Source organism: Pyrus communis, chromosome 13, assembly GCF_041283825.1.
Source record: "Pyrus communis isolate YQ-2024b chromosome 13, ASM4128382v1, whole genome shotgun sequence".
Classification (NCBI taxonomy): Eukaryota; Viridiplantae; Streptophyta; class Magnoliopsida; order Rosales; family Rosaceae; genus Pyrus; species Pyrus communis.
The window spans coordinates 28,613,327-28,626,439 of record NC_142577.1 but is presented as its reverse complement, the minus strand read 5'-3'; the positions used below and the strand labels follow the sequence as shown (position 1 = coordinate 28,626,439).

The window sequence follows — 13,113 nt, the reverse complement described above, 5'->3', positions numbered from 1 at the left end:
TTGCTTGGGTTGGGAATAAAATGGATCCTCACAAATAGGCCCACTAAACTTCGTTGTGAAAATAATTGTTCCATGGTTCTCAAAAATCTATGACTTATGTTGCACTACTGGTTCTTTTTGTTAACTTCGTTAATTTTTCTATTAAAATAGCGGCAAATGTGAAGTTTTGGTTAAAAATTCACTTAAGCCCAATTGATATGGCTCTCTAGTCCCAACATAAACAGCTGAGTAAGTACTTTTTTGTTTTTGGCTAAACTTTGATTCTTAAATTGTTTCCAACTAATGATATCCTTACTTAAAACACAGGGGAATTCGAATTTAAAGAAGGGAAAGAAGTAATGGGAATGCGACATAAATTCCTAATTTTTTAGGCATTGGGTTACAAATTTTTCTGGAAAATTTCGTTTTCTAGTGAACACATGAGATATTAGGAACTCAAATACCCATTTTTTAGTGAACACATGAATTCAAGAATTAGAATAATTCAATACTCAATATATATATATATAAGTAAACATGCTATAAAATTATTAAATATTAAAATAATTACTCTAAAATATTCATTTTACACTTAATTAATAAATTGATTCTATTCAGTTTGGTAAAAATGGAATGAGTCACATAAACACACAAGACTTTTTCTCTCTTAGTGGGCTTCAAAACCCAGATCTAGAAGAAACACTACCCCAGTTTCAAAGTTTCAACCGCCGCCCCTTGCTCTTGCTCGGGGTAAGCGGCAACTCGCTACTCCTTATTTTCCTCCTCATTCCTTCCTTTCTCCTTTGCCCTTGCCCTCTTTCCTTCCCTCTCATATCCTCTGCCCCCTTTCCCTCTCTGCATCTTACCTCCTCTTCCTTCCTCCTTTCTAGTCTTCTTCCTTTTTTTTTTAAATTCTTGGTTCTCCCCCGAGTTTTATCTCAGTTTTCTTTTAGCCGAGTCTCAACTATCCCATGAGCTTGTCTCAAATTTAGGCTTCATGCCCTTATCAAGCATTTTTCACCTGCTTTATTTCTTTATGTCTTTTAATTTTCCTTCATCACTCATCTTTAGCTGTGATATTACATCCCTACCCCACAAGTGCTCGGATTGGTGGACTCTGATCAGAAATTGGATATTGAATCCACTTCCCTCCCCTCACTTCCCCTCCCTCAACCTACATGTTAGATCCTCGTCAAGGCTAAGTGTTGGGTATTTTACATACCCCTTAGTCTCACTTTCTACCCATAAGATACTTTGTTTGTATATATTGTAGGGGTTCGTGAAGGAGACTTGGATCTGATGTCTACTTTCTCGATTCGGAGTTTGGCTTCCTCCAAAGATGTGACGGCAACATTAGTCTGGTTTATGCTGCTGGAGATTAGGTTTTTGTTGTTTGTTTTGTAGACTTCGGATCTAAGCTTGTGTGGGCCTCTAGTTGTATCTTAGGTTGCAGCTTTTATTTTGTTTGAGCTTTTTACTTTACCTGTTGTTGTTTACCTGGTTCTTTTCGATCCTTGTACTAGTTTTAAATGTAATGGAAATTTTCTTGCTTGAAAAAAAAAATTTTGTTTGGTTGTAGCCTCAAAAGTGCTTAAAGTTGCCAAGCCATGTGATCAACGTGAATGATTTTGATCCTGTGGGGCATTAAATCTGGGAAACTTTAACGAAAAACTCATGGTACTGTTCACTTTAACGAAAAACCACATTTTTACATTAAAAAGTCAATCCTTGTACTATTCACTTTACCCTTTATTTTATTTTTATCGTTAAAACTCAAAATTGTCAAGTTATTTTTATTAGTTTTCATTTAACTCTAATCAAATCAGCAAGTATAAAAGTAACCAAACTTTTTCTTTCCGTCAGTGTTGATGTTGAAGAACAATGGGCTAAGCTTTTATTGTATGCCACAAGTTTATAAATGGAACCCCCAAAACGGGCCTGCCCAAATACAAAAGAATCTCATCAGCCCCAACATAACACGTGGTGTTGGGTGCTTTTATTAGAAACAAAACCCAATCCAGGGCCCATATACTAACACATCCATTTGTTGATGCTCCTGCGTTCATGAAGCCTTTTGTTCAAATTCTCATATTTGAGGTCCCAAAGTAGGACAGATTTTTCAAATATGTGGTACGCCATATATTATTATACAAATTAAGAAAAATTTATTTTTAAGTGTCTCTTCATTTGTATAATGACATATGACATATGATCTGTGTTTCGGACAAACAAAAAAATCTCTCCCAAAGTAGTGTGAGTTATGACCTATTATATTCTTTGCCCCAATGCACAAGAATTAATATTCAGACTTATATGTGAAATGTTATTAGGCCTTTTTTTCTTTAAGAACACATAAGAGATTAATTATACTTTGATGATTGGATACGACTTTTTTTTTTTTTAAACAAAAGATATTATCTACACTAAGAGGAGGGGGTGGACTAAGCCTCACAATGAGTTATCAATAATGTGGTTCAACTACTAGACTATAGTAATATGTGGCTGCATACGATCTTTTTTATAATGTTAGTAACAACTCCAAAGTTATAAACATTGACTCAAAATTAAGTTTGAGATCAAGGTCACATTTGTCTTTTGATTTAAATCCAGAATTTAGGTCTTAGCATTGGAAATGACCTTAGTAATGAAAATTTTATTATCAAGTTATAAACATTAAATTAAGTTTGGTATGAACTTGCAAATGACTTGTAACTCAATTCGTTAAGTGCACTCATCATTATACTGAGTTTTCATGTTCGATTCCTACCTCCTATATTGCTTGTATTAAAAACACACACACACAAGGTTTCTTTTTATTTGTTTTCACTCTCCACAAAATAAGTTTTTACTGATCAGAAATTTCAAATTTAAACATAAACAGTAATTACACAGGCGGAAGCATATAGAGAGCTGTGTGGGGTGGAGTCAAAAATCAAATCTTAACGTGTGAAAGGGTGAGCTGGGACTGGGACTTGAACAGTAGTTAATATTACAGGGAGGGAGAGAAAAGGGGGAGGGTGGGAGCTCATCGCTCAGCTGCGGACCGTGACAAATCAATGGGGGCGGCTATGAAGTCTGATGAGATGGGCACTGTTGGCTTTCCCCAGCTTCCTTTTTAGACAAGACGAAGGTTTTGGAAATTTTTACTTTGTCTTTCCTGCGTTCCTAGTCTCACATACACAAATTTTGCAATGCAGTGACATGCGTGACCAACAGCTTTGTCTTTTTAACTCCTTAATTAGCACATGTCATTCAACAACAATCCTAGGGACTGCATCCACTACTATATATACATATGATAAAGAGTCTCTTTTAAAGTGAGACTTTCTATGAACTTCCTTAATACCTCATTTTAACGTCAATTTTTGTGCCAACAATATAAAACATTGTGCTAAAAACATGAGGTGACCGAGAGTAAATAAAGAGTTCCACTTTTGAAAGAGTCTCATTAGCATTCATTATATACATATACCCCCCATCCAATATACATACACAACATTTAATACTACATGAGTTTCAATTATTCACTCTATGTTTTGATAAGTTGCACTATGGGTTAGGAGAGATTCTCTTATGTAATTAGTTTGCTGAGTGGCATTTGTTTATTGGATGGATTGTGCCAACTTTTGATGGCAGTAATTATTGAATAATGATGCCACTAAAAATAAAACTTGTTTGCATGAGACAATCTCTCTCGAATTAGGATAGATCATTCATGACTGTTTGGAGACAAATGTTGTTTTGCCTTATGCTCTATTTCAACCATATATATATAACTAATATAAGTATCTTTCTAAACTCATTGCTGCTAAGGTATTTAAGAAATTATAAGAGATATACAACTTAAGTGGTTAAGAGTGTAATTGTACCCATGAAGTAATGTGTTTAAAACTACAGTTCCTTCTGTATATAAAAAGGGTATCTATAAGAGTGTATTTACAATAGCATATTATAGACTTAATAGTTAGTTAAAATCCATTTTGTACTACTCTTGTTAAATCATAAGGCAAAACGGCAAAGATGAAAAGTGGTACAGCAACTTTCTGTAATTCGAATCCAACCCACATGCAGGCACTTGACCTTTGTCTTAGAGAAGTATCTGATGAGCCATCAATTAATCACTAAAACAAAGTTCATGTTCAAAAGCAGCACCATGCATATAATAATAGTGATCTTTATTTATAAAATTTATTTAGCTAGACTCCTACGCTTAGCAAACTACCATTCTCTCTCTATCAGCTGCTAGCCATGCATGCATGCATGTTTTCGAGCACACTAGTTTTGTCAATTGATTAGTCATCTCATGATCATGGATCCACCGATCCAGTGCTAGTGGATTTCTTAAACCTGATAAGAAACTTAAAAGTGGATCTATAGGGAAACCTATAGTGTTTTTACCAGTCCTTTTTTGGTAGTCCATTGCCGTGGGGTTATGTGAATGGGATTGATGGAGCGCTTCAGGAAGAAGTACGATAATGTACTCTGTCAATTTACAGTTTAACGTTAATTATCATATCAATATTATAAAATATTATGTCAAAAATATAAAGTAAATTTGTAATAGAGATATTATGTCAAAAACATGAGTGTAGTATTGTAGTAGGGAGTCATATATTTGAAAGTCTCTCCTAAGCATTTCTCTTGTTTTATCTTTTTCCTTTGTATCAATTTCTATCATGTCTGAAGATTGATGGGATGGTTTGAATTACAATCCATCTACCCTTCCTGTTTTGGGCGGTATCCAGTCAAACTATGTCACTGCTGCTGCACCAATCGTTTAGGTTTGCCGTTCATTGTTCATCTAGAAAACAGATACGTATGTGGTACAGCAACGTACGTATAAGGTCAGTCCATAATTATTTTGTTTTTAATTTTTATTTTGCTCTACAAATAAAAGATAAGTAAATGTGAAAATAGAGTAATGGGAAAGGATAATGGGAGAGATTGTGGGAAAGAAGAGGAAAAAATGTGGAAACTATATATGGAAAAAAAAAACATTGGAAGTGAAAATTACATAAACTTGATTTTGGTTTTTGATTTTTAATTTTCATATCATTTTATACACAGTTTTTTCCACCATCCATCCTCCATCCTTATTCCAATGTACACCATTTTATTCCTCATTCTTCCCACACTCTTTGTTTTCTTTAAAAAAAAAATACAAAACAAAAATAAAACACTAAAAATTAAAAGCAAAATGTTTATCAAATTCACCTTAAATAATTTGTAGGAAAATTAATGGGGTGTTGTCAAAAGTGAACATAGCTTTTTAAAATTAGCTAGCTAGCATGCATGTTGGAATGAGAAACAAACTGTTGACACATTGAGTTTGGAGGTGCCAAGACAAAAGAATTGTCTCATATATCTTCACTTTCTGTTGAACATTGAGATTTTGCACATATATGTACCACGATGGCACTTGTGCATGGAGTTTATCTGAGATTCTAATTGAAAAAGTATAGAACATAAGCAGTAGTATTAATAGTTGAATGAAATGTTACTTTTAAGCAGCTGGGTAGGGTGTAAAGTGAGCTCTCTTTACTTACAGTGCAGGTGGCTTGCCCTTAAAGAAAAACAGTACCACCCATGCCAGTTCTTGTGCATTTCATTTTTTCAAATTTTATTTCATATATATACACTTCAAAAACAAAAAGTAAAATTTGAAAATTAAAATGGTAATGTCCCTTTCCAGTTTCCACCAAAATTAATAATATTCGTATTATTTGGCACCATCGCTGATTCACTATCACTATCACCATGTCTTTTAATAACAAAAATTGGGGAGATAAACTCACGCCTTCCAGTCTACAGTTCTCCATGGCCTCCACATACTGTATAAACTCACGCCTTCCAGTCTACAGTTCTCCATGGCCTCCACATACTGTATGCCAATATATGCGTGCATGTCCATAGATTCATCTTTTTAACTCTCTGTATCTCTCTCTACTTTTGGAAGAGATAAAGAGAGAGAGTATATAAGGGCAGAAGATGAATAAAATAACAGGTAATGTTACAAAGATTATATTTTGAAAATAAAAAAACATGAAAGTTGATGTTTGATTTATTACTTAAACGTTGATAAACATGTTCATTTTTATTGGTGACACATAATTTAGTTTCTAAATTGTATCTCCAAATTTAATCTCATTGACACTATTCTAAAATAAATAGAGAGAGAGAGAGAGAGAGAGAGAGAGAGAGAGAGAGAGAGAGAGAGAGAGAGAGAGAGAGAGAGAGGCAGAAAATATTAGAGAGGGCTAAGCCAAGGACTCGGGAATCCAGCATTAATTAGGGTTTTGGAGAAAAGCGAGGAAGAAAAAGTAAGGAGTGGTGGTGTTTCTGTGTTGGTAATAATTTTTAGAACGCTATCCTCAATGCATTTTGAATTCTTTGCCACTGCCACTACTCTCCTCCGGTTTTTGTCTCCTCCATTCCCAAACACGCCAAAACCCAAACATCTCATCTCATATTGTTTGCTTCCTTCTCCTTTCCAATCCAATCCAGTCCACGTTCAACTTGCAGACCCCTCCCCTCTCACTCTCTCGATTTATTTTCCAGTATGCATGTACCATCGTTGTGTAGTGTTATAATTCAAATCAAATTGTAAAACGTTAAAAATAGACATCTCGACATGTTGGCCACTTATACATAAAAAAATACATCACGTGACAAGTGTTTTAGATATACAGAAAATTTTATCCTCTTTCACTCCAACTTTACCTTCCAATGTCACTAACAACAGGCCACTCACTGATAAATTTGAAATTGGTAAAGATCCTGCGCCTGAAATATAGTGAAATCCATGGATCCCACAACACAAAAGAACCAAGTACACCCCAATATATAGCACAATAAACATTCATTTCTTTATTTATTGCCTTTCTGCCTTTCTCTCTAGTCCCCACTTACCTTCTCCACCAACAGCCCAAAATCTCACTCCTCTCTCTCTCTCTCTCTCTCTCTCTCTCATATAAACAAATAAACCAAATCACCACCACCATGCAAACTCCCTTCACTAGTACTACTATAGATGAAGATTTTCAGGATGAGGACTCCATTTTTCTCTCTCTTGGCCCTCCTGGACAGGATAATCATGTCCCCAAACAGTACCACCTCATCTACCACCACCAGTCTGCCTCCTCAACTCAGCCTGATCACCACCAAACTTTTTATCATGATTATCCAAACCCTAATCCTGATACTGAGGACGGCACTATCACTGTAGCTCTTAACATTGAGCCACCGACTAGTGGAGGCGGTAGGCCAAGCTCATCGTTCATCAGCAACCCTAACCACAGCCACATTGGCGGTCCTGTGGAAAGGCAGTACTGGATTCCCTCCCCTGCACAAATCCTCGTAGGCCCCACCCAGTTCTCTTGCCCTGTCTGCAGCAAAACATTCAACAGATACAACAACATGCAGGTAGTACTCATCATCAGCATAATTATTAACACACAAATCAATACCACTACTATTAAGTAATTACTAATAATGGCTGTTATCTAATTTTAGCAATTGGTTTCTCTACAGAAAACATTCCTCATGATTTTTACCGTTCTAGGAACACAGTTTTACAAAACTTGCATTACAGTTTGTTTATTTCTCCTCTCTTTTTCAATTTTTTCCACTCCAAAATCACAAATTATAAGTGGAATCATAGTTATACTGCCCTATTACAGATTTTTAATTTTATGCAACACTTGTGTTACAATTTGTTTATTTCTCTCGTGTTTATGAAACACTTGTGTTACAATTTGTTTATTGCCGTTTATTTCTGCTCCCAAATTGTCATCTTGCATTCAAAATCACAAAAAAAGAGTGGAATCATCAATCGAACATCTTTTACCCTAATCTATGTATTTTGTTTAGTTTGTGTTTACCCCCTAATTATTTGTATGTAGATGCATATGTGGGGGCATGGATCACAGTACAGGAAGGGACCAGAATCCTTAAGAGGGACAAAGCCAGCATCCTCAGTGCTGAGACTTCCATGCTATTGCTGCGCAGAGGGGTGCAAGAACAACATAGAACACCCAAGGTCAAGGCCACTTAAGGACTTCCGGACACTGCAGACACATTACAAGAGAAAGCATGGGACGAAGCCGTTTGGGTGCCGCAAGTGTGGGAAGCCGTTTGCAGTGAGAGGCGATTGGAGGACTCACGAGAAGAACTGCGGGAAGCTCTGGTTTTGCATTTGTGGGTCGGATTTCAAGCACAAGAGATCGCTCAAAGACCACGTTCGTGGTTTTGGTGATGGACATGCACCTTATGCTGTGGAGCTGTGTACTGAGCCTGAGGAAGAAGATCACATGGATGACGAGGATGACGATAACAATGAAGATGATTTGGTTATTAATTAGTTAATACACAGTTACTTGGAGTTTAACTTTTTGGATTAGCTAGCTAGCTTGGTATAATAAGTAATTAGGGTTTTGGTTAGTAGTGAGTGATGGGACTGTGACTGTCTCTTATGTTTCATTTATGTCTTTTTCTTGATTGTGAGAGAGTGCGGGAGTGAGAAGATGAAGACAACAAACAAGACAATGAAAAGCCAAGGTTGTATGCATTTAATGTTGGAAGTGGCAGTTCAATCCTTCAATTAAAGTACGTATCTTTTCTGATACGTAATATATTTTTATCTTTTGAAAAATGAATACATGTTGAGAGACACAGAGAGAGAGAGAGAGAGAGAGAGAGAGAGAGAGAGAGAGAGAGAGAGAGAGAGAGAGAGAGAGAGAGAGAGAGAGAGAGAGAGAGAGAGAGAGAGAGAGAGAGAGAGAGGGAGGGAGGGAAAGTGGTCAAGTAAATTCAGTGACTACAGAACACAGAGAGGAGGGCAGATAAATGTGCAGTGGAGTCACATTGTACTGTTCATAGCTTTTACATTTGGAGAGATAGCTATTAGCTAGTGAAAACAAAATACTAAAAAAATATACTAACACTTGGATCGAACGACCAATGAGTCCGTCCATATATTTTATATTCTGAGTGAGGGGAAAGTTTCTGGGACCACTGAAAAATTACTGTATTTGGGGTTTCACTCAAGGGTTTTCCTTTTTCCTTTTCAGAACAACTACAAACAGGTACTACTAAACGTTTTCAGACTTCTGTGGCTGTGAGCTTTGCCCTTTAACCCTATCTATCAATTTTCTGCATGCATAAATGGGCCCTTTTACCTCCGTCTCCCAGTTATGTATTTATGACCCTTTTTTCCTTCGTCCTTTTCCCAGCTCATCCTTTCTTGGCTTTTTTTTCTTTCCTTTTTTGCTTTTATATGTCATATATGTGTGCAGCAGCTGCCATACAACTCCAAGGCACGCATATGCATCACGAGATTGTTAATTTAATCGGCTTCTAATCTGCTAATTAATTAATTTGTGTCCGTGTGCAGCTTGTGTGAATGCTACCGAGTTACTTTTAATATTGCTTGCATGCAATATTTAGTTCTTCTTAAACGTTTTTATGTCTGTTTTGTGTCTGCAAACATCGACCTTGGAAAACGAGGCCTTCCATCAAATTCATGATACTGCTATTAGCTAAAAGACTCGAACGACTTGTACAGCAGTTTATGCAATTTTCTGGTGGTTATATATAGCTAGATTGTTATATTATATATTTACACACACATACGTATATAATTTAAAATAATCGTGTATATTTTCTGAAAGTTAAAAGTAAAATTGAAAGAGAAAAGAGAGGAAGCTTTCCCAGCTGGTTTCAGTTGTTTTATGTAATAAACAGCAGATTCTGGGTCAAAAAGATTTTCTGGGCAAGCATAAAAAGTCTGGTTTGGTTGACTACTTTGGAAAAAATAATGGGGACTCTCATATGGCCAAGTACAAAAAGTGATGGTTGATACATCATAAATGTATATAACAGCCTGAGGACCTGAGGGCTTGCTAGCTTGTGATATATCAGATGTAATTAGATGCGCATGCAAACATAAATAAGAAGAGGCAGAGGATCGTCCGGATGCTAAGCAATAAGATCTAATTCAGGCTAATTTCATTGATTTTGTTAGTTGGATACTTGAATTACATGTCTGCCAAGTTCACTGGACATAAAACCCAAACGTACAAGATCCATGTGATATGTACAGACACAGTGCAAGTCACTGGTCGAATTTACTCAAAAGACAAATACTTTACAAGATAAGATCGACGTGTAGATTCGATGCCCTAGTAACTAAAAGTTGAGAATGAATCTCATATCGATGAAAGGATAAACCTTCGATGAGCATATAAGTAAGTTCGGTTATTTTCTATATTGTCAACTAGTTTTATGATAGAACCCCAACTTTTTTCACTAGATAGTGTCTCCAAACCATTTATTCCATCAAGCGAATGAACACACAAAAGTGTGATTTCTTCTTGAATTGTAACGTTTAGTAAACTAAAAAGTTAAAAATGACACAACTGAAAACATAAGGACAACAAGAGAATTTGAAGTCAACTACAGAAACCAATAGTTAAATTAGCCTTCTTTAATAGTTGTTGACCGTTTAGATGGGTATAAAAGTCAAGAAGAAGCTGCAGGACCACTAGGGCAGCCCAATTGAATCAATGCAGTATTAGTTTTCCAATGGATGGACCGACCCATATGCATATGTCTGCAATTCTTGGGTCTAAGTGACATTTCCAATTAAACCCAACCCAGTATCTGGTCCTTAGCCTTACTTGGTCCAGTTTCATAGAGGGGGATAGATTTTCGACGGAATGAAAAAGACATATATGGTAGAATTGTAACTATAGAATACGATCCTAATCGAAATGCATACATTTGTCTCATACACTATAGGGATGGTGAGAAAAGATACATTTTACATCATGTGGATGACCAATTTGTTCAACAAGCAGCCTCTTGGCTCCTCAATCCTTTCATGATTTTCAATGCTCGTTTGAAACTGCTTTTAGAATGACTGAAAGCGTTTCATGTAAAAATATTGTTGGAACCAATATTTAGTAAAAATGTAAGTGATCTTCAAACCCAAAAACATTTTCTCTAAAAACGTTTTCAGTTATTTGAAAAGTACTTTCAAATGAGCCATCATTCTGTTACTTTTTTGTGAATCTAGAAAAAAATGTAAAGTATTCCACTTGAATTGAAAATGAAAAATATTCTCACGCACACACATGCTTATTTTTTTTTACAGTTGAGTTTAATAAATCAAAAGATAATTAAAGAAAATAGATAAACATGTGCAATAGAAAAAAATGTGTCTGAAAGTTATTAGTTGAATACATACTCAGAAACGCTTTTCGTTAAAGTGTCTGAAAATTAAAGAACAGTACCGGGTACTTCTCTTAAACTAATATAGGATTACAAAACATAAACACAATCGATAGGGGAAAAAAGGTAAATAAAGAGTGAAAAAACAAGACAAGGTGAAAAACGAGGTTGGTAAGGACAACGTGAGATTGCAGCAGAAAGTCCACCGCCACTAACTGTCCTCTGCTTCCTTTTTGTGGCGAATTCCACAACCACCGTGGTTGATCAGTTGGTAAAGTTTTTGACGGTGGCACTGGGCTCAGTGGCCTTGGCGGCCGCAGACGGCTCGACACTGGGAGACGGAGCGACCGGCTTCCCGGTAAGCTCAACCGGCAAATCCTTAATGCCCTTCAAATAAAACGTGTAAAACAGCTTGATGGGAAACACAATCTGCTTCACCTTGACTTGTCCGTACACTCCCTCGAAGATCCCAGATCCACCGGTCACGGCCATGTACGTGTCCTCGTAGGTCAGATAAGCTCCCTGAACTGAAATGTGGCCGTAGTCTCCGAAGTAGAAGCTGTAGATTGCCTCGTACCTGTCTCCTTTCTTCTCGGGAAAGTTTTGGATCAAAACGCATAGGCCTGCTGTGATTCCAAGACGTTTTTCCAGGTCGCCGGAGTAGATCTTGTTGCTGAAGGGGACAAGATCGCCGAGGGAGTTGACTTCTTTCTTGCTCAGTCTTAGGTATGCTGGGCTGCCTCTGTCCCTCTCGTTGATCTCGTACACATTCAGTTCTTGAACTTTTGCTGGAAAATTTCAAACGTAATTGATCGGTTGCTCACTTCTAAAATTAAGCTTTTCTACAACTCGTTCAAGAAGCACTTATGTTAATAATCACTTTTGCTGGAAGCGCTTTTATCATACAACGGCGGAATTTTTTTTTTTTTTTTTATCAAAAATCCAAGTACTAATTAGAAATGAACTTGGAAATAGTTCTACAAGTCAAAAGCACTTTTGAGTTTTACTGCCAAATTAAGTCAAAAGTACAACTAGCACTTCCAAAATTCCAATCAAGCTAGTACACAACGTTTATGATTATTAGACAACGCTTTTAGCCATTCGAGAACCAGTCTCCGACGGTGACTAAGTTAAGAATTATACATAAAGACATCACAAATTAAATAAAAAAACCATGATCAGAAAATGGTAGCTGGAAAAAGTGCTTACTGGGTCGTGAAGAATCAGAGTCAGCTGGTTCCTTCTTCTTGCCGAAGAAAGCTGAGGTGGTGCAGTTTCTGGGGGTTGAGAGGGATTGCTTGGTTGATGCGGATTTAAGGGTTGGGAAGGAGCGAGAGAGATTGAAGCCCAACAGTCCTTGAGCTTGAGAAGATGGAGGGGGAGACCTGATCGAGTTGGAGAAATGGAGGGACGAGATCGCTTCGAGAGAGCTTGCAGACGCCATGGATGGCAGAGGAGATGGAGTCTCGGTCTCTGGAAGAGGAGGTGGATCGGAAAGTAAGTGGGAAAGTACTGGCAGTGACGAGGACAAATTAGAATATTGGTGAGGTGTTGGAAAATAAATAGTGAGATGGTGGGGGAGTTTTATAGTATGATAGCTTTGTTTGAATAAGTTTATCGGTAGATGCTCTTCGGATTCTTTTTGGTGGGGATTTTGAAAATTTGTAAATTATATCTATTTATCGTATATTATGCAGTTAATTTTTATTAAATATTTTTATATTTAATTTTAAATAAAAATATTTAAAATAATTTATGATCGTACGATGTACGATGAAGGAATGTGCTAGGATTTCGGATTCTAAGTTTATATAAGATGTGGAGCACGTGGGCTTCTTTTTTTGTGTGACAAGTGGACGACCGTGCATGGTGTCGGCGGGTGCATTATTTGGTCGGAGAAACATA

The 13,113-nt window shown here is 36.7% G+C and overlaps 2 protein-coding genes across 2 annotated transcripts; one reads left to right on the top strand and one right to left on the bottom strand.

Annotated features, from left to right (window-relative positions):
* The first annotated feature begins 6,917 nt into the window (after positions 1-6,917).
* On the top strand, positions 6,918-8,466 carry LOC137736537 (zinc finger protein WIP6-like). The gene is made up of 2 exons (XM_068475789.2): positions 6,918-7,401; positions 7,881-8,466. The coding sequence occupies exons 1-2, from the start codon at positions 6,979-6,981 to the stop codon at positions 8,337-8,339; spliced, it is 882 nt and encodes a 293-aa protein (XP_068331890.2). The 5' UTR covers positions 6,918-6,978; the 3' UTR covers positions 8,340-8,466.
* Positions 8,467-11,195: 2,729 nt separating this feature from the next.
* On the bottom strand, positions 11,196-12,783 carry AOC4 (allene oxide cyclase 4). Its single transcript, XM_068476473.2, has 2 exons — positions 12,418-12,783; positions 11,196-11,996 (listed from the first exon to the last, which is right to left on the bottom strand). Exons 1-2 carry the CDS (start codon positions 12,650-12,652, stop codon positions 11,473-11,475), a joined length of 759 nt encoding a protein of 252 aa, XP_068332574.2. The 5' UTR covers positions 12,653-12,783; the 3' UTR covers positions 11,196-11,472.
* Between the last annotated feature and the right edge of the window lie 330 nt (positions 12,784-13,113).

What these genes read in the sequence shown, in the direction of transcription:
- LOC137736537 (XM_068475789.2), top strand. Translation starts at nt 6,979, where the DNA reads ATGCAAACTCCCTTCACTAGTACTACTATAGATGAAGATTTTCAGGAT. An exon ending in ACAGATACAACAACATGCAG is followed by an intron (nt 7,402 to 7,880) that starts GTAGTACTCATC and finishes ATTTGTATGTAG; the next exon opens with ATGCATATGTGGGGGCATGG.
- AOC4 (XM_068476473.2), bottom strand. Translation starts at nt 12,652, where the DNA reads ATGGCGTCTGCAAGCTCTCTCGAAGCGATCTCGTCCCTCCATTTCTCC. An exon ending in CTCTGATTCTTCACGACCCA is followed by an intron (nt 11,997 to 12,417) that starts GTAAGCACTTTT and finishes GAAATTTTCCAG; the next exon opens with CAAAAGTTCAAGAACTGAAT.